This window comes from Scophthalmus maximus, chromosome 14 (assembly GCF_022379125.1).
Source record: "Scophthalmus maximus strain ysfricsl-2021 chromosome 14, ASM2237912v1, whole genome shotgun sequence".
Lineage (NCBI taxonomy): Eukaryota > Metazoa > Chordata > Actinopteri > Pleuronectiformes > Scophthalmidae > Scophthalmus > Scophthalmus maximus.
The window spans coordinates 2,475,088-2,495,933 of NC_061528.1; the positions used below are offsets into that span (position 1 = coordinate 2,475,088).

A 20,846-nucleotide genomic window follows, 5' to 3' on the forward strand; every position below is an offset into this window, starting at 1 on the left:
GCAATAATACACAAACAATATTAATATAATATAACATTCACACCCAAAAATAACAATAAGATTATCAACCAAAGCAGCGGGACAAAATTTCGTCAAGCTCAGGTTTAAATTAAAAATGTATGTATATTAAAAAATATGCTGTAGGGAATCAAACGAGGACATAATCACTGAAGGACATTATGGAAACATGTTGGATCACACTGTAAAAAATGTGACCACACTGCCATCTAGAGTTTTCATAAACACAATGCATCAGTCTGACGGAGCCACTGTCCTGTTTTACAGTAGATGCTCTTATTTTGCTTTAACTATTACATTTTGAAGTGATTTTTTTCATAATGCATCCGTCAGTAGCAGCAGTTAACTTCATATAGAATGCAGCATTTAGTAACTCTGCCTCACGTTTCTCTCTTTTTTATTCCTATGAATACATTTATTGAGTTTGTAAACAACTCAACACATTCTTACGGAAGAGCATTGGGGCCAGGCATAAGGAAAAAAATGAGAGGAGGAAGATTATTTCATCTTGCATTTCGAGGAATAAAGTCGTAAATGTCCAGAATGAAGTCGAAAATTGTGACCGGAAGCACTTTTCAGCAGCACCAAACAACCGGATGATGATGGTTTGTTAGCCACTTCGCTAAGCTAACGCTAGCTGCTAACCACGTTGTAGGATGCGATATCATTATTGAGAGGCTGAATCTGGAAGAAACGATGCGGTGACGTCAACGACACGATGACGCTCGATTGCAAACGACCGTTAATGGATTTTCAGAGACGTGCTGTTGCCGAAGTTAGTGTAGCTTCGCTAACGTCGGTTAGCGTGGATGTGTGACAGCTGAACTGGTGCCACGACATGGTCGTTTAGGGACATTTCAACTTTAATCTCAACATTTTGACTTCATTCTCGACATTTCGACTTTATTCTAAATAAGTAAAATAAATAAAAAATGTTCCCCCTCATTTTGTTTCTCCTTTACGCCCGGCCCTTGATCATCAACTTCTCTCTGTCTCTTTCCTTTTCCTCCTGCTCACCGACGTTCTTGGAGTAAACGGGCACCAGCACGTTCACCAGCCGCTCGGCCGCCAGCAGGCCGACGCACAGCAGCACGAGTCCCTGCAGCGCCGCGGTGCCCTTGGGCCAGACGTACGGCAGCAGCAGCCTCACCTTGCTCCCGAAGCCTCGCCAGGCGGACGGCAGAGAGGAGGAGGGGGAGGAGGAGGAGGAGAGATGGACCTGAGGATGGAGAGGGAGGAAGCTGCAAGTGGACGTTTTCACAACACAGACTGAGCTACGTCAGTTTTTCCTCTCACCTCAAAGTATCGACAGGAGACACAAGCAGTCTTTAACAATTATACCTCTTCCAGCAAAGTTGTAATGTCCTCAATGCTGCCCCCTAGTGGTCACACAGCTGAAAACATCCAGTGCCGCAATGGCCTGATGGGAACATATCTTCCACGTTAAAGGACAAATGATGGTTTTGTCCCTTTGGTCCCTGATCGAACACCTAACACCATCCGCGGGACAACATCTTTGACAGTAAAATATCAATCTGACAAATGACAGTTATGTGATGCGACAGTCCATCTTCTGAGATTTAGGCTTTCGCTTCGATTGGCGGGACTCAGGAAGTCATCTGGGTTTACTGTATGTGAAGAGGACAAGACTTCATTTTCAAATTTGCAGTGTCCATCTCCAGCTGGCGCCTGAGCGGCGTCACTTGAGGCAGCTCATCAGACGTCACAGTGTAGACACACTTCAAAGACACGTCAACCCAATCACACAACATAATTCCAGTTCATACTTGCTCGAGAGCAAAGTGTTTTCTGACAAAGAGGATTTAGTGAAACGGACAAGTTGATTCAAAGTTTCTATTGGGTTTTTGAAATGTGACAGCCGTCAGAATTCCCGTGAACCGACAACTCACCTCGACATTCACAGCTTCTCTTTTTCCTCCTCGTCTGCCCTTTACGCCCAAGTCTTCCATCATCTGATCCACCTCCACGCTACTGTGGACCACACACACACACACACACACACACACACACACACACACACACACACACACACACACACACACACACACACACACACACACACACACACACACACACACACACACACACACACACACACACACACACACACACACACACACACACACAGCCCTGCATCCGGGTCAAAGCAAAATGCTGACTACAGCTACTTTAAACTGAAAGCTGGAATCACAGCGTGTGTGTGTGTGTGTGTGTGTGTGTGTGTGTGTGTGTGTGTGTGTGTGTGTGTGTGTGTGTGTGAGAGAGAGAGAGAGTTTGTACTTGGATCTCTATCTTTTTGAGGACCACCATGACCATCAGCCCTGACGGAGTGGGGACATGTTGGTCGGTCCTCACAACTCCAAAAGGCTGTTGGAGGATTAAGACCTGGGCTACAGTCACTTATGGATAATCTACAGTTATTGTTCGGCTTCACAACAACTGACCTAGAATCTAAAATCCAGCTCAAAAATGTTGAAGGAATGTGAACATATTTCACTTTCTCTGATAATCTTACTGAAGTCAATAACATTCTTTATTTTTCAAAAGACGCCGATTGACTGAATGAATTTATGAATGAATGAACTGATAATTTCAGTTGGTAACTGAGGCTCGTTCACCTTTACTTTTACGTTCCATCTCAACATTCAGCCGCAAAATCTTCAAACGTTACGGCATCGACACATTGAAGAACAAACTTACTCAGTGGTTTCAGAGAACGAGACAGTACGAGTCCAAAAAACCAACGGGCAGGTTCTTTATTAGTGAAGGGAAACAACCCAGCAGGTTGTACGGAACCAGAAGAGGCGACGTGAAGCCGACGGCTCCACGTTTCTCTGCGGACGAAGCTCGGCGTCAAGACGCGGTCGGGAAGATGCAGCACGGAGGAACGTGACAGGTGCATTGTGGGAGCGGGACGGTTCAGCCTGAAGTGGAACAAGAAGTGAAGGTTTCATAAAGCTTCATCGTTCCTAAACATGCAGGTTCCTGATTCTCTGGTCTGAGGATTTATTTTTCCCGGGCGGAGGTTTGGATCCATTGGTGCATTTATATCTAAATTTTTTACATTAATAATATCTACAATATACTCAGATATGATCCACATGTTCAAAACAGATGAAGACAGTTAGTTGATGTTGCGTCATCCGAAATTCAGGATTGTTGGACTTGACGACAACAATATCATTTGAGACCATAGACTGTAAATAAAAATGGACGACATGACAGCTACCAAATGCGAAACAAAGAAATCTGTACCGCCCCCTGGTGGCTGGCTGCAGTATAGGTCATAAGCCCCGCCTCCTATGGGCCACGTGGACCAAACAAAAAAGTCAAAAATCAAATTCCGACATCAAATAAATTTTCCATTTTAGGTCGTTCTCATCACACTGGTTTATGTTCACGTGTTCCTGTTTCTTATGAGTTTGATTGTAATTAGTCATTTGATGCTATGAAAAAGCAGTAAAACGTCGTGATTGACGGCTGAGACTGACCTGCGATTGGTCGAGGGAGTGTACTGGCGAGACCGCGATACTGCGCCGTATTTCGGCAACGTTTTTGGTACAGTGGGCGGAATTGGAGACGCGTCGTCCATCTTTATTGACGGTCTCAGTGTGAGACGTCTTTTTGTTCCACGTACAGGTGATTTGATTCAGTAGCCGATTCGCTGGAAAATCCTTTGTTGTGAAAGTTGCGGCTGCTGCGAAGGTTAGAGAGGTGGAAGCAAAGCAGAATGTGGAGCGCTTCTGATAGAACACGTACTTTACATACTGTACAACACTGCAGTACTGCATTATCAAGTTTTTTAATATTTCTTCCTTTTACAAGCTGTCAACTGGGCAGCAGTTTCAATCCAAAGGGGGCAGACGAGAAAACAACCGGAGAGTCAAAGACTTTGAACGTAAAATGAAATAAGCAAATAAATAAAAGGTTGCACAGAAATACAGACCTCAGTCGAACTTAAACATTCCGGAGAACTGCTGAGTTTGTTTGAAGGCTGGGGGGTTATACCTCATACCTCATGAGTGCTAGGCTGGAATATTGTACCGTGATATATATATATATATATATATATCACGTGATAGCGTTCGGTGAAAGCAAGAAGAGAGCACTTATATCGGCAGAAACACATTCTACAAGAAAATGACATTCATCAGTAGAAACGAAACTCCTCTCTCCGCCCGAGGACGACTCAGCATTTTTTTCTTTTACAAGCCAGATGATTGAGAACCGAACACGACAGTTGGTGATTTTCCGCAATGGTTAGTAGACAAATGTACTTCCAAAAAATAATGTTAACAAGTTTCAATCAGGGATTGAGTTCATTTCACATCGCAGGTCGCAGGTTTTTTCTTCTTCTCGTGATTTCACATGCAGCTTCTTTTCCCTGATTTTTCTACTGTTCTGGAAACTACCTAAGTGTTTGTAAACAGCGATACGAACTAATTCCGTCCTTTCCGGCCGATTTCAGCCTTGGCTTCGCGTCCTGTGTTCAGAAATCCTGTGAAGTACTTTCCACAGTCCAAGGACGATTCCCTCTCGGTAGCAGCAGAGTTCAGTACACATCAGTCGGTGACGTAGTGGAAACTCTGCTCAGTGTGTCCAGGGTCTGTCTTCGTGTTCCAGCTCCACTTAGCACAGACCAGACTGGTCCAGGTCACTGTTGCAAATCCGATGCCGATCCTCAGTCCGTAAATAAATGCTTCATAAATGAAAAGCTATGTGATACGAAGGTCCAATTCGGTTCCATCAAAAAAAGTCAGGACTTGTTACCTGGAATCATCCAGGATTGTTCTGTGGTCTGTTCCGCTTCATGCCGGACGGACAAGACGAGTACAACATCCCAGTAAGTCCAGGATTCGTGATGGCTGCAGCTTAGGGTCTAATTTTCACACTCGACCAATCGGCACATGGTCAACGCCCACAATTAACTGAACGTCCTTGCTACTGAGTGAAATCATCTCTGGGCACATCGGACGTCTACTGTTGAGTCCTTATGAACGAGACAGACGTTTTCTAGACGTTCTTGATTCACCATCACAACACTGTTCCACAAAAGTACTATTCCTAATTAAGTTTTCTTTTTTGTCCCTCAAGCTACAATATAATAAAACGCACCGACAATCCCAGGTCGAGTCCTCAAGGGCTGAAAATCAGTCGTCAGTGCTAACTAGCAAGACATTGCCGATCAGACTCCTTAGTTTCTCACGATCTTAATTTATCTTAAATTAGACGCCTACAAACACATTATTAGCATATTCGTCACAGTGTAGAACCAGTTTTGATATCAATCGCTGGTCAGGCGAAAAAAGTTTGTTTTTTTGCGAGCTCCCTCTAGTGGCCAAAAAAACTTGAGTTACCTTTTAGTCCTGGTACCCCGAGTCCAGTGTCCCTGAGCGAGAGAGTAACGCCTCAGGTACAAGACGAAACGACCTTCTGCAGATCTACGTTAAGGTACATTGGGATTTAGCATAACAGGCCGTCGTCTTTGATAAATATATGTTGGTTTTTTTCCTCTGTAAAAATAAACGTTTGGATAGAACCAAAGATGTTGCCGTCGTACTTGTTCACAGTGGTCTCTGTTCTTTGGGTTCTCGTGGGGCGTCTAGGCCGTCGTGTCCTAGATAACGTTTGAGACTAGGTGGAAAAAAAGACCAGATGAAACGTTGGTCAACAATTTAATATCGTACAGCCATGAATTAAAATGTTGTTTTTTTCTCTGGACGAAAGTGGCCTGGTGGTCCTAGTGGCAAGAATGTTAAGTCTCGCACCACAGGCCCTGAATCCTGAATCCTTTCCCCCACTCGCTCATGAATAAATAAATTAAGATAATTAAATGCTTAGAATTTATTGTGATGTCATAACTGGTGGTCACAGATGGATTTTGATTGGGTGTTCAAACACTCCTCGGTCCTTCACAGTGTGTTGCCCATGCTGCTGCTCACCAGCCCTTTGATATTGGTGATGGGCCGAACGTCGTGCAGCTGCCTCCTTCGGTCAATGAACGTGGCGAGCCGCGACGTGTCCAGAGGCGTCTTGGAGTGCTCGCCGCCGTGCGCGCCCCCGCGGCCCACCCACGGGTGCTGCAGGCAGGAAGTGGCGCTCGGCCTCTTCCTCTGGTCCTGCTGCAGCACCGACGACACAAAGTCCCTCGCCGCTTGGCTCACGTCGCGGAAGTACTCGTCCGGGAAGCAGAAGTCCAGGCGGCAGATGTTGACGCAGGTCTCCTCGGGCGATTCGTCCAGGAACGGCGAAACGCCGCTGAGCAGCACGTACGCCAGCACGCCCACGCTCCACACGTCCGTCGCGACGGAGACCGGCGTCCCGCGGATGAGCTCGGGCGCCGCGAACTCCGGGTTTCCGAGCAGCAGGTGGACGTAACGGCGATGGGCGGACAGTTGGACCGCATCGCCGAGGTCGATGAGTTTAATAGCCGGGGTGGGAGAGTGAAGGTCGACCAGGATGTTCTCAGGCTGGAGACGAGAGAAACGGGATTTCAGAGTGTTACAACTAAATATGATCCTTCTGAAAAAGTTGGAAACAGGTCAAGTCAAGCGCACACATGTGGTCACGACCTTCAGATCCAGGTGAGCTACTCTGCAGGTGTGAAGGTGCTGCACGGCCTCCAGAGTTTCCCGGATGAAGAACGCCACCTTCTCCTCCATCAGCTCGTCGTGGGCGACGAGGTAGTCGAGCAGACGACCGTCCTCCAGCCTGACACGCAAACATCAAGAAACGTTTAGGTCGGTAGGACACTTGATAACACTGCTGACAGCTAGCACAAGTTGCCAGCTAGCTAGTTAGCTAACATTTAAGATACACAAAAGTAACAAATCTGACATTTTGGCTTGAAAACTTTAGCTACTAGCTAGTTAGCTAACATTTAATATACACAAAAGTAACAAATCTGACATTTTGGCTTGAAAACTTTAGCTACTAGCTAGTTAGCTAACATTTAATATACACAAAAGTAACAAATCTGACATTTTGGCTTGAAAACTTTAGCTACTAGCTAGTTAGCTAACATTTAAGATACACAAAAGTAACAAATTGGATATTATGGTTTGAAAACTTTAGCTACTAGCTAGTTAGCTAACATTTAATATACACAAAAGTAACGAATCGGACATTTTGGTTTGAAAACTTTAGCTACTAGCTAGTTAGCTAACATTTAAGATACACAAAAGTAACAAATCAGACATTTTAGTTTGAAAACGGAAAACTGTGTTGTAATGGGAATGTGAGCGTTTTCCACATGCTGTATTAGTGAATGAGTAAAATGTTGCAGCTTTACTTTAGCTAACTAGCTATTAGCTAACGTAGCTTCAGACTTACAGCTCCAGGACCAGCATCAGAGAGCTGGGAGACTCGTACGTGTCCAGCAGCGCCACCAGCTGGTGATTCTGCACGTGCTGAAGGAGGTCCGCCTCGTGCGCCGCCTGCTCCTTCTTCTGCATCTTCTTACTCACGAACTTCACTGCGACCTAGACAGGAAAAAGAATTGGGAAAATAAATGAAAAATGATATGAAAAGTAATTATTGTCTCAGATGCAGAGATATTGAGTTGTGAGCGAGGCCTTACCTCCTTCTTCGTAGACTTGTTGAGACACTTTCTCACCACGGAAAATCGCCCCCTAGTTAACAGAAGAAGTCACAAACAGGATGTTGGAAAGAAACAGGCTACACAAATACCAAGGTCTGGGCTGATAAAGGTATTGTTTCTGAGAGTCAGTTGCTTTTACCTTCCAATCTCACAGATCTCGGAGAAAGTCGAGTCAAAGTTTTCCTTCCACTGGATTCCTGTTCCGTCGTATCCCGAGTCTGGACAGAGGATGGAAGGATGAAACACTTAAACTCATCCCAACTTTGTGTGGTGATGCGTTGAAATTATACTCTGCCTGTAAAAGTAGAGATAGTTACGCATTTTGTTTGACTGTCATGAAAAGATTGATATCAATCGCACAAGTCTGTGATTAGCCTAGCTTAGCATAAAGACTACAAACGGGGATAACGGGGAGCGGAGACCTTCAATAGAGTTTGTCAGTCTTTATGCTAAGCTAGGTTCATCAAGTCTTTGCACAGACATTTGATTAACATCTAAATCTAATATCGTCTCTCTTGGAATCATGGCTCTCGCAAAACTCTTCCTCTGACGGTGTTTTCAGGATGTTTTTCACACTTACTGCCGCTGGGCAGCGTGACCATGTTGGAGGGCTCGGACGGCGGGCCGACGCCCCAGCGGTTGGACGCCCGCACCCTGAACTGGTAGTGGCCGCCGGGGATCAGGGCGTCGATCTGAACACACTCCTCCCTGCTGCTGGCCACCTGCTGCCACAGCAACGAGTCTGCGGGAGACGAGCGAAGTGGGAAAAACCGCTTAGGTCTGGTTCCAGTCGCTGGAAGATCCAGTAAATCCACCGTCCTGCGGAGGTACGCACCTTCCTGCCTGTACTCCACAGTGTAGCTGCTGACTGCACAGTGAGCGGACGAAGCCGGAGGAGGCCAGTGGACCATCACCGCCGTGCTGCTGGCTTCCTGCGCCACGGGCCGCCCTGGGGCTGCTGGGATACCTGCAGGGGGGGGGGGCGTCCCAAAAACTATTTTTAAAACTAATATCTCACAAAACCATGACAGCTGCTCAACATGTCTAGTTGCTGACCAGCGTTCCTGCTTGAAAATTGCGAAACGTAACTGAATCCAGGTGCCGTTACCTTGCACTTTAATGGAGGCGGAGGAGGAGGCGGAGCCGTGGTCGTTGACGGCGACGCAGGTGTAGATGCCCGTGTCCTGGGGCATCAGATTACAGATCTTCAACAAGATGTCACCCGTATCCCTGGAGACGAGGAGGAAGAAGAAGTTGACGGGAGGAAAACTGGGGAGGAGAAAGGGGAACACGTTTTTTTTTCTTTTTCCCATTGTACCTGATGTCGATGGTGAAGCGACTGTTGCTGGTCACCGGGTTCTGGTCGGGGCCCTTCAGGGTCACGGAGGGTTTGGGTCGTCCGCAGACTTTGCAGCAGAGGACGACCGTCTCGCCGAACGCACAGACCACGTCCGACAGGGCGACGAGGAACTCTGGAGCCACTGCACAAAGGAAACAAGGTACTGAACGTTCAGCTCTGACTCCGTTTAAATGTATACTTTGAACACAACTGCGCCAAGGACACCGAGGATTTGGGCAGTTGGACATTATTGGGGGTCGTCGTGCCAATTCTCAGCTTTAATTTGAGAGAGTTTACCTCAATATTTAATACATAAGAGTTGAGGGGCTCAAAAGTCATTGGACAGATGCAAACTACAGAACGGAACCAGACGCGTATACGCTGCTTCGTCTCCCGTCTCTCACCTTCCTGGATGAAGTTTGGGTTGAGGAGCTGGAAAACAGACGAGGGTCAAAGTTAAAAGTCGAGCTGATGTTCAGTTCTTGACGTGATCTGTGCAGTCGTGCAGCGGGAGGTTCTTTTAATTCTCCGCACACGTACCTCCATGCCGGACTTTGGGTCGAGGTCGTCGTCACAGTCCGACTCGTCTGACGTGTGAACGTCCTGGTGGAGAACGGAGGAGGAAGACGAGGAGGACGAGGAGGAGGAGGAAGACGAGGAGGAGGAAGGGAAAAAAGAGACGTAGGTGAAAGATGGTGGTAGTGGAGAGGAGAGGACAGAAGGAAGGAAGGAAAAGTTAAAGGGTAGATATGGGAGAAGAGAAAAACCAAGAGGAAAAAGACAAATACAGAAATGGGTGAAGGTTTGTTAAAGAGATAGTAAGATGAGAAGAGGTGGATTAAAGACAATAAGCTTCTGGAGGTTCCTTTAGGTTCTGCTGAGGAGCAGCTCTGACGTTCCTTCTCAGAACCTTGTTCACGTGGCCGATACATTCAGGAGCTTTTCCATTGGACTCTCGGTCTGGACATGTGGCGGTTCTGAATCCAGGAACTGAATCTCTTCTGAACAAAAGCGATGCCACAGACTGTAACGTCTACCTCCTCTTCCACAGCTCCCACTTCTCTCAACTTTTTATATATATAATAAAATACACATGGATAGACTCTTCGTCCATGACAGTAACCATGACGGTTCGTTTGTTTGTCGGCAGGATTATGCAAAACGTATAAAAATGGAATTCATCTAAACTTTTTTTACTCACTTTCTTAAACATTGTGACTTTTTCACGTTCAACTTGATAACATAATGCAAACAGAAAGGCAGGGACACTGTGTCTGTGTGTGTGTGTGTGTGTGTGTGTGTGTGTGTGTGTGGTTTTTAAAAGTAGAAAAAAAATGTGATTTCTTTTCAGGCTGCAGAAAAAATGTCACATTTCATCTCATCTCATCTTTGTACTGGATGATGTTAGATCCAAAACACAGTGTTTCTACATGTTAGTTCAAAAGTAGGCCGAGCAACTTAAAAAACCCAAATCCAACGTCGGAGGAGTCAAACAGGCAATAAATCACTGGGTTCTACTTCTTCATGCAGCGAGGGAGAAAATCAAATCAAACAACACACAAAACAAATCAGAGTTTATTTTTCACTCAGTGCAGTCGATTGGGTTTTCGGGTAAAAAAAATAAATAAAGATTTATCGAGAAAATGTAAAAAACTTGCAGCGTTCTCAACCAGTTAATATTTTTTAATATGTCATTTCATATTATCATTATGATCTGACCTTTCTCATCATCATCATCTGACCTCTGCCGACTACGACCTTGTGGCCTGGTCACACCGGCATTTTAAAATTCATTTTGTTGTTCCACTTCCTGGTTCGGCCGCCCGGTGCTTTGGTACATAACCGGCAGGGTTCTGTAAATTCACGATGTCCCTGAACGCAGCACCGGCACACGAATTAATAAGAACTTTGATCAGAAACATTTAATTTTGTACGTTCAGGTTGAGAATCACCGCTGGAGTCAAAACCAGACAACAAAAGAATCCTGTCGATTTGCACACACACGCAGGTTAAGAATTAAAATAACTATAAACCAAAGGGGGCGGGGTCAACTAGGTGAGGGGGGGTTTCGGCACACACACATGACATCACCAGCGTGCGCCGTCGTGCCCACATTTACTCACTTTGCCCTTCGCCCGAGTGGCGGGGGAGGCGAGAGGGGGAGGAGGGGGCGTGGTTTCTTTGGGCTTACGCAGGAGGCCGTTCTCGTGACCCCTGACCCCCGCCAAGGTGGCGTCCCTGGCCTCGGCGCGCTTCCGGGCGCGCAGCGTGTTCCACGACAGAGACTTCCTGTACGGTACAGGAAGGAACGAGAAATACGTCAAGCAGCCAATCAGAGAGAAGCCCAGCGGCGTCCAGCCAGAGTCTGGCTGCAGAGGCAACATGGCCGACGACAGGTCAACGCTTCCTGCGAGTCGTGACCAGTCGGGGGGTGATGTCGTGTGGCTGTCGCTATGGATACAAGCACTGAAGCTGCAGCCAGACTCTTCTGGTCCATTTAGATCAGAGGAGAGAGAGAGAGAGAGGATGGAGCGAGAGAACGAGAGAGAGAGGACTTTATTGAGAGAGAGAGAGAGAGAGAGAGAAAGATGAAGAGTCATAAATCCTCTTCAAACTGTTAAATACAAACTTTTCAACATTGATCCACTTTTAAATTAATTCAAATGTACATTGATCTGAACTAATAAGGATGATTAAACATCTGAACTTGTTAAGATGAATCTTTTACCTCCTTTATTGCTCAAACACATTTACTGTATAATCAAGTCGTGCGACTCCTTGTGGAGTGTCACGTGTCAGTAACGAAAGTTACTCGTCAGCTCGATGGCTTTGCCGCCATAATGGAAGGTTCCCACCGGACGCGGCGCGAATAACGCTTCAGACGCTCGAGTTGAAATATTTCATCTGGGCGTGTCGATGCGTTGCTTGGCAGGAAGTGAGCGAGGAAGTTGGACACGAGCTTAAGCTCCAGTTAGGCACAACCGCTTTCCCATTGGCCTTCCTGTCTGCCTTTCTTTCTTACATTCACTTACGTGTGTGTGTACGTGTGTGTGTACGTGTGTGTGTGTGTGTGTGTGTGTGTGTGTGTTCAGAGGAGGTTTGTCAGAGAATGTGGAAGGAAGAACGGGGAATCATTTGCGTTATTCGCACAAATATGCGGCAAAGTGTTCCAGCGACCAAACTCAGACACTCAATCATTTCTGCGTCGCGTCGGGTGTGAACGCACCACAACTTGTCGAGCTCTAATGATCGATATCTGGACGATTCGTCGCTCGCACGTTCACACAAGAGCAGCACCAGCAGTTTTTCCTTCTCAGTTAAATTCCATTTTGAATTTGTACCTTGTGGAGAGTCAGACCGTTGATGTTAGTAAAAATAAGAACAAATGAAACAACAAAAAATATAAAAAATAAATGTCACTACGATAAGAACAAATACAAAAAAAGAGGTTTCAAATCAACCAGACAGGGAAAAGTTGCAGACAATATTGTTTTTATACTTTCTACAATAATCTAATTCCCCTGAAGAGGCTCATCTGTAATAAATATGATGAAAACACCCCCTCTAGTGGTGGAACACAGAAGCACAGGCGGAAACGCTCAGTTTCACATTTGCTGTTTGCAGTTTATTTACAAATATTAAAAACTACAAACTGTCAATCATCTCCCGGCCCCTAAACGCAGAACAAGAACAACTTCACCTCCTTCTCCTCCGCGTCGCTCTGCCGACTCATGCTCAAGTCCAAAAGGTTTATTTTTTTTTTTACATATTTAAAATACATTTAAAAACCATTATCATTAGACTACCAACAGCACAATGCGGACCGTTGCCGTTAAATGAAAAAACATATTGCACAGCCTGACGACTTCATTCATATTCTTTTTCTTTTTTTTCTTCTTCATCTTAAATAGTGCAAAAAGGGATTTTTATATTTACAGGAATGTTCTAGAGCCTCAAAATGTACTTTGTACAGTGAACTGCCGACATGATGAACAAAAACCCAACATGTGGAGGAAATGAATCCAACTTTGTCCGTAAAAATAAAATAATAATAATAATAATTACAAGGCAGGAAAAAAAACAACGACAAATAAAACAACAACAACAAGAGGAATAAACAGGATTGCCACAGACAACAAAATTAATCTTTCTCCTCTGCGGGAGAACGGGGCAGCGTCCACCTGAAAGCCCCGGGGGTGAGTTTCAAAAAGAAGAAGTCAAAAGAAAAACTTACAAAAAATAAGAAAAAGAAATAAAATGTGTTAGGAACTGAAATAAGAGTCTGGTTTTTGAGCTCCACGGGTTTATTTCCTCTCTCTCGTTTCCAGAGTCAGCTACGAGTTACAAGACTTTCTATCCAGTCCGCAGTGTGTGTGTGTGTGTGTGTGTGTGTGTGTGTGTGTGTGTGTGTTGTAGTTCGTGTAGTTGCCACAGAGCCGTCAACGTGACAATGGCTCAGAAATTCAAACTGTCACCGAAGCAGCTTGACGGACAGTAAAGAGACCAGTTCTGTACCTTTTACCTCCGAGGAGAAACAAAAAGAAGAAGTCTCCGGTCCATGAGTTCGTTTCAAAGGGAGGAGGGGAAGGGAAGGTGGGGGGTGAGGGGAGGAGGCGGCGAGCAGTTAGTAAACGGGGGGGACGGGTGCAGAGTCCAAAAAAAATGCGGAGACAGCGCTCTGTCACCTGAAAATCTCTGGGAGCCAGAAGTGCCGGGTGGTGCGGAGACGGGGACTTACTTGATGTTGTTGGCGTCGGCCACCGCCGCCGGGAAGGACGACGTGGACGAGGAGTCTTTGATGGCCTTGGCGGCGGGGCGCAGGACACGTCCCGGGACCCAGCCCTCGGCGGCCGGCGACAGGCTGTTGGCCGGCCGGTACACGAGGTACATGTTCTGCTGGTTGGTGGCCAGGATCTGCACCGTCTCGCCCTGGCTCACGCAGATCTCGTTCTCCTTGAGCGCCGAGTAGTCCTGGGTGACCGACATGGTGGAGGAGACGCCGTTGCAGCCGCCGTCGCCGTCCTGAGGAGGAGGAGGGGGGAGGATGAAGGACAGAGGGGTGGAGATGGAAGGGGAGTGGAGGAGAAGAGGAGGAGGACAACTGAGGTTAGGTGTGTTGGATAACGGTCCTGCCAGTGGGGATGCCGTTACAGCTGATCCCGACCTGAGGAGGAGCAGGGGGAGGTGAGGGGGAGGGGGAGGTGAGGAGCAAGGAGCAGGGGGAGGGGGAGATGAGGAGCGATGAGGAGCGAGGAGCAGGGGGAGGGGGAGATGAGGAGCGATGAGGAGCAGGGGGAGGGGGAGATGAGGAGCGTTGAGGAGCGAGGAGCGGGGGGAGGGGGAGGTGAGGAGCGAGGAGTGGGGCGAGGTGAGGAGCAGGGGGAGGTGAGGAGCGAGGAGCAGGGGGAGGGGGAGGTGAGGAGCGAGGAGAAGGGGGAGGGGGAGGTGAGGAGCGAGGAGCAGGGGGAGGGGGAGGTGAGGAGCGAGGAGCAGGGGGAGGGGGAGGTGAGGAGCGAGGAGCAGGGGGAGGGGGAGGTGAGGAGCGATGAGGAGCGAGGAGCAGGGGGAGGGGGAGATGAGGAGCGAGGAGCAGGGGGAGGGGGAGATGAGCGATGAGGAGCGAGGAGCAGGGGGAGGGGGAGATGAGGAGCGATGAGGAGCGAGGAGCAGGGGGAGGGGGAGATGAGGAGCGATGAGGAGCGAGGAGCGGGGGGAGGGGGAGGTGAGGAGCGAGGAGTGGGGCGAGGTGAGGAGCAGGGGGAGGTGAGGAGCGAGGAGCAGGGGAGGGGGAGGTGAGGAGCGAGGAGCAGGGGGAGGGGGAGGTGAGGAGCAGGGGGAGGGGGAGATGAGGAGCGATGAGGAGCGAGGAGCGGGGGGAGGGGGAGGTGAGGAGCGAGGAGTGGGGCGAGGTGAGGAGCAGGGGGAGGTGAGGAGCGAGGAGCAGGGGGAGGGGGAGGTGAGGAGCGAGGAGCAGGGGGAGGGGGAGGTGAGGAGCAGGGGGAGGGGGAGATGAGGAGCGATGAGGAGCGAGGAGCGGGGGGAGGGGGAGGTGAGGAGCGAGGAGTGGGGCGAGGTGAGGAGCAGGGGGAGGTGAGGAGCGAGGAGCAGGGGGAGGGGGAGGTGAGGAGCGAGGAGCAGGGGGAGGGGGAGGTGAGGAGCAGGGGGAGGGGGAGATGAGGAGCGATGAGGAGCGAGGAGCGGGGGGAGGGGGAGGTGAGGAGCGAGGAGTGGGGCGAGGTGAGGAGCAGGGGGAGGTGAGGAGCGAGGAGCAGGGGGAGGGGGAGGTGAGGAGCGAGGAGTGGGGCGAGGTGAGGAGCAGGGGGAGGGGGAGGTGAGGAGCGAGGAGTGGGGCGAGGTGAGGAGCAGGGGGAGGTGAGGAGCGAGGAGCAGGGGGAGGGGGAGGTGAGGAGCGAGGAGTGGGGCGAGGTGAGGAGCAGGGGGAGGTGAGGAGCGAGGAGCAGGGGGAGGGGGAGGTGAGGAGCGAGGAGCAGGGGGAGGGGGAGGTGAGGAGCGAGGAGCAGGGGGAGGGGGAGGTGAGGAGCGAGGAGCGGGGGGAGGGGGAGGTGAGGAGCAAGGAGCAGGGGGAGGGGGAGGTGAGGAGCAAGGAGCGGGGGGAGGGGGAGGTGAGGAGCAAGGAGCAGGGGGAGGTGAGTAGCAGGGGGAGGTGAGGAGCAGGGGGAGGTGAGGAGCGAGGAGCAGGGGGAGGTGAGGAGCGAGGAGCGGGGGGAGGGGGAGGTGAGGAGCAAGGAGCAGGGGGAGGGGGAGGTGAGGAGCAAGGAGCAGGGCGAGGTGAGTAGCAGGGGGAGGTGAGGAGCAGGGGGAGGTGAGGAGCGAGGAGCAGGGGGAGGTGAGGAGCGAGGAGCGGGGGGAGGGGGAGGTGAGGAGCAAGGAGCAGGGGGAGGGGGAGGTGAGGAGCAAGGAGCAGGGCGAGGTGAGTAGCAGGGGGAGGTGAGGAGCAGGGGGAGGTGAGGAGCGAGGAGCAGGGCGAGGTGAGTAGCAGGGGGAGGTGAGGAGCGAGGAGCAGGGGGAGGTGAGGAGCGAGGAGCAGGGGGAGGGGGAGGTGAGGAGCGAGGAGCAGGGCGAGGTGAGGAGCAGGGGGAGGGGTCGTAGCAGGGGGAGGTGAGGAGCAGGGGGAGGTGAGGAGCAGGGGGAGGTGAGGAGCGAGGAGGAGGGGGAGGTGAGGAGCGAGGAGGAGAGGAGCGAGGAGGAGGGGGAGGTGAGGAGCAGGGGGAGGTGAGGAGCAGGGGGAGGTGAGGAGCGAGGAGGAGGGGGAGGTGAGGAGCAGGGGGAGGTGAGGAGCAGGGGGAGGTGAGGAGCAAGGAGCAGGGGGAGGTGAGTAGCAGGGGGAGGTGAGGAGCAGGGGGAGGTGAGGAGCGAGGAGCAGGGGGAGGTGAGGAGCGAGGAGCGGGGGGAGGGGGAGGTGAGGAGCAAGGAGCAGGGGGAGGGGGAGGTGAGGAGCAAGGAGCAGGGCGAGGTGAGTAGCAGGGGGAGGTGAGGAGCAGGGGGAGGTGAGGAGCGAGGAGCAGGGGGAGGTGAGGAGCGAGGAGCGGGGGGAGGGGGAGGTGAGGAGCAAGGAGCAGGGGGAGGGGGAGGTGAGGAGCAAGGAGCAGGGCGAGGTGAGTAGCAGGGGGAGGTGAGGAGCAGGGGGAGGTGAGGAGCGAGGAGCAGGGCGAGGTGAGTAGCAGGGGGAGGTGAGGAGCGAGGAGCAGGGGGAGGTGAGGAGCGAGGAGCAGGGGGAGGGGGAGGTGAGGAGCGAGGAGCAGGGCGAGGTGAGGAGCAGGGGGAGGGGTCGTAGCAGGGGGAGGTGAGGAGCAGGGGGAGGTGAGGAGCAGGGGGAGGTGAGGAGCGAGGAGGAGGGGGAGGTGAGGAGCGAGGAGGAGAGGAGCGAGGAGGAGGGGGAGGTGAGGAGCAGGGGGAGGTGAGGAGCAGGGGGAGGTGAGGAGCGAGGAGGAGGGGGAGGTGAGGAGCAGGGGGAGGTGAGGAGCAGGGGGAGGTGAGGAGCGAGGAGCAGGGGGAGGTGCATGTGCGTGGAGGCCGTTTACAGAAAACTCACCCGGGGGTCAAAACACGACGAGCCGCCGTTGGACGTGGACACTTTCATCTGGCTCCTCCCCCACTCCGACGACTCCTTGTCGCCGAGGCCGACGGCAGAGGACGGCCGGCTGTGGGAGGAGGCGGCGGGCCGGTTCCCGGAGGACGAGCGGTTCCTGGTGAGCGACGCCGAGCTGCCGCCGCCGCCGCCGCCGCCTCCTCCTCCTCCTCCTCCTCCTCCTCCTCCTCCTCCTCCTCCTCCTGCGACGCAGCTCTTCTCCTTCTGGTACTCGATGGGAGACTGGAGAGCTGCAGATGGGAAATACACGCGTCTCTTTTCTTCTCTGATGTCATGTCAAATTATGCTTGGAAATCTGTTAGCTAATCCAAGCGACGTTTCCTCACCAGACAGGAAGTTGCTCTGCGCGTCCAGCACTACCTGGATGTGCTGGATCCAGACCTGCTTGATGTCGACGTTGGCCGCCTGCAGCGTGAACCGCTCCGACGAGCCGCGGCAGGACAGGACGAACTTGCACGGATCGTTGTCCACGCTCTCCTCCAGACCCAGGTAGGAAATCTAAAGGGGGGCGGAGACAGCAAAATGGCCGTTGTGGCAGGCGCGCAAAGGTTTTTTTGCTTTCAGAACTTCCGCCGAACCCCAAGCCGCACGGCGTGCCGACCTTGATGCTCTTCTTGAACTGGTACCGGGGCGTGGACGAGCCCTTGCGGAGCAGCTCGCTGAAGATGACGATCTGCTCGAAGAGGAAGACCCGCCGCTCCTTGGAGCGCGACAGCACGCCGGCGTCCTGCTCCGTCACGAAGAAGGTCTCCTGCTGCAGCAGCTTGCCCTGACTGGTCAGCTTGCCCTGCAGGGATGGGAGAAAAGCCACGTGGATTTAGAGCCGGCCACGACGGGTCTGCACTCGCGTCATTCAATCGACCGGCGGGTCGACGAACCTCGTAGCCCTGCAGACGACCCAGATTCATCATGTCGTTGCACAGCTTGGGGACCTGAGACATCAGACCTACGGCTTTCTGAGAGACGGAGACGGAGACGGAGAGATCTTAGTAGAAGATTAAAAAGAACTGCCACTGTAAAATCAGGACAAGCATGAGTTGTGCTTTTACCTCGATTTGTTCACAGTCCAGTCCCGCCTTGGAGCTGAACTTCAGGAAGTCCTGCGGAGACACACGGCCAGAAAAACTGATTAAGAAGACAAAGGAGCATTTGCTGTATTTAACACAGTTCAGATAGATTTATAACATCGTTCCTGTGGAGTCTAAAAATAACCAACAGGAAAAATTAAGATTTCACTTTGAATTTCAGTCATTTCCGTCAAAATAGTTCATCTTCATTTTAGTACATTTGGTAAAACTGAACCGTATATAATTTTATCTGTTGCATGGTTTTAACAGTCATAACAGACTTTTAAATGCAAGTTAAACAAGACTGAATGTTTTCATATTTTTCCTGTAGTGATCATTTTTGCACATAAAGTTGAAAGGAGATTATTTACACTGCAAATTGTTCTGTGCCAGATTTGGAAATATGAGATTAATTATCTTGTTCTTAAAAAATTATTTACTTGTTTGTGTCAATGAATTCATGTAATATTCTGGATTAAATCATGAACTGATTATTTCCCTTGTATTTAAGTCATTTTCTCCACAAATTCAGTATTTTATTTCTTCTAATTTAACTTTTCCTTTTCTTTTTCACAGTGTAATTGTTTGAACCCTTTGTGAAAATGCGTCTCTGTGCCTGATACCTTCAGCAGCAGCTGGTACTTGGTGATTCTCTGGATGGGTTTGATGAGGAAGTCGCTGATGGACAGTCTGGACTGGACGTCCTGCTGGATTCCCTGCGACACAAACACCAACAACACATCACAACATTTGACGACTATGGAAACGTTAGACAACGTGAAAACCAGAACTAACCGGATCAAATGTAAAACAGTGTAACAAAACCCCGATACGGTTTCGCACCTTGATCCGGACTTTTGATTGACACATCGTCTTAATGTCGACGAAAGCAAAGTCATACGAAGAGTCAAAACATCACTTACGTCAAAATACGTGTCGTATTCTGCTACGATGAACTCGGACTTTGGCTTATTCTGACAGTAAACCACGTACATGTGGAGTCTCCTCTCCTGCAACACACACACACACACACACACACACACACACACACACACACACACACACACACACACACACACACACACACACACACACACACACACACACACACACACACACACACACACACACACACACACACACACACCAGTTGATTATCAGACTGCAGATCATGTTGACAGTAGTGTTTTAATACCAAATGTCAACTATACTTTGCACTCACGTGTTTGATGAAGAGCTCGGCCAGGTGCTCGTTGTCCTCCAGACACTTCTCCAGCTCACCTACGAAGAAACTGACAGAAAGAGACGGGAGACGGACGTTACTGTACCGAGTGAGAACAGGCGGCGCCGGGCGGCGTGCGGCGGGTGACGCTCACTCTCTGTGCCAGTCGCAGATCTGGTGGATGTTCCCGAAGACGATCTTGTCTTTTCCTTTCATGTCGTCGGGGACGCCCTTCTCCTCGATTCTCTTCATGAAGCTCTGCGAGGGGGCGACACGGAACACTTGAGGACCATTTCATATATTAGATGAGATACATGAAAGTGTCCAGGTGGAATTCCGCCCTCCTCCATTACAGCAGAGAGAGACAAATGGCGGTAAAGACAGACGAGCGGGCGCCCCACCTCCACCACGATGCCCAGATCCTTGACGTAGTCCTTCTCCGTCTGAATCAGCTCGTTCAGGACAAACCTGCGCAGAAGCCAAACACAAGTCAGATCACCGTCGCGATGCTCTGCGGCGGGGCGGTGCGGTAGAAGTGCATGTCCTTGAAGTGGCGGCGGCGGCGATATTTCTACTGTTGCACTCACATGCGGCCCCTCATGGCTTTGGCCCTCTGCTCCAGCTCGGGGTTCCGCGGCTGCACGGGAGTGGTTTGTTCGGGCGGAGTGAGCGCGGAGAACCCCGGGTACGCTCCGGGTTCCAGGGTCTGAGGAGAACAGGGGGCGGACGTGAAGGAGTCGCGTCGTACACTGTTGAACACTGTACACGGTCCGAGTGATGAGGTCGTCTCCTGACCGCAGGACGTCGGCGTTTACAGTCAGCGACGGAGTTACTGTTCACAAACTTTGAACTGATCTGCAGACGCGGGACGACGTTCCAGGGAGTGTTTCCACTTCATGGAATCATTTCATCCAGCGGATCCCAGAGCTCTACTCAAATACTTCAGACATGTCGTTGTCGAGGAAACGGATGGAAGTGAAGTTACAACACGTCCTCAACATGCGAGGGACATATTGACAGAATATATGTTTTCAAGAGTGATACAAATCTTTTGGAATTTTTTTAAGAGGTAAAAATCTTTTGGCTTGTTTCTGTGCCAAACATTTTTAAGTTTCACTGGTACACAAAATGTACAAACCTCTCACATTACAAGTATGAACACTCAACACGTTTATGAACGAAGCAACACTCAGGCAAACTACTGAAAATTAGAACATCGCAGACAAACACCACACAAACAACATCAACGCACTTTATGATCACTAGCTATATTAATTTGCTGGAATGAGCACAAACGGTGAACGCAGCAGGTGAGCAGCGTCGGGCTCTTCTACCCACAATGCCTCACTCTGCGCCCCGAACGCGCACTCACCATCTTGGTTTTAACCAGTTTTTCTATGGCGCTAACCAGCTCTGCGGCGCTGGGCACCTCGGACGACGACTGCAGAGACGTTAGCAAGGACGACGAC

General features: G+C 50.3%; 2 protein-coding genes across 4 annotated transcripts in view; both read right to left on the minus strand.

Moving 5' to 3' along the window:
• abcb6b (ATP-binding cassette, sub-family B (MDR/TAP), member 6b) overlaps positions 1 to 3,631 on the minus strand; it is a 31,444-nt gene extending 27,813 nt beyond the window's left edge. Inside the window, exons 1-2 of the mRNA XM_047337129.1 lie at positions 3,531 to 3,631; positions 1,036 to 1,292 (exon numbers count right to left, since the gene is read on the minus strand). Of these exons, the coding sequence (XP_047193085.1) occupies positions 1,036 to 1,292; positions 3,531 to 3,631 (358 nt within the window). The remainder of the gene's footprint in view (positions 1 to 1,035; positions 1,293 to 3,530) is intronic.
• A 194-nt stretch (positions 3,632 to 3,825) lies between these two features.
• Positions 3,826 to 20,846, minus strand: part of kalrna (kalirin RhoGEF kinase a) — a 103,444-nt gene continuing 86,423 nt past the window's right edge. For 2 of the 3 annotated variants that reach the window (XM_035603615.2, XM_047337187.1), the window contains 12 exons: positions 19,965 to 20,083; positions 19,779 to 19,845; positions 19,532 to 19,635; positions 19,378 to 19,447; positions 19,079 to 19,165; positions 18,779 to 18,871; positions 18,138 to 18,188; positions 17,967 to 18,044; positions 17,690 to 17,875; positions 17,415 to 17,586; positions 17,032 to 17,318; positions 12,578 to 14,000 (listed from right to left, as the gene is read on the minus strand). In XM_035603615.2, the coding sequence (XP_035459508.2) occupies positions 13,713 to 14,000; positions 17,032 to 17,318; positions 17,415 to 17,586; positions 17,690 to 17,875; positions 17,967 to 18,044; positions 18,138 to 18,188; positions 18,779 to 18,871; positions 19,079 to 19,165; positions 19,378 to 19,447; positions 19,532 to 19,635; positions 19,779 to 19,845; positions 19,965 to 20,083 (1,602 nt within the window). In that variant the 3' untranslated portion in view covers positions 12,578 to 13,712. Of the gene's footprint in view, positions 6,510 to 6,611; positions 6,751 to 7,371; positions 7,521 to 7,618; positions 7,671 to 7,778; positions 7,858 to 8,219; positions 8,382 to 8,474; positions 8,607 to 8,747; positions 8,870 to 8,957; positions 9,121 to 9,382; positions 9,411 to 9,518; positions 9,582 to 11,101; positions 11,268 to 12,577; positions 14,001 to 17,031; positions 17,319 to 17,414; positions 17,587 to 17,689; positions 17,876 to 17,966; positions 18,045 to 18,137; positions 18,189 to 18,778; positions 18,872 to 19,078; positions 19,166 to 19,377; positions 19,448 to 19,531; positions 19,636 to 19,778; positions 19,846 to 19,964; positions 20,084 to 20,749; position 20,846 lie in introns of those variants that run through there. The other variant, XM_035603616.2, reaches the window with a different exon arrangement.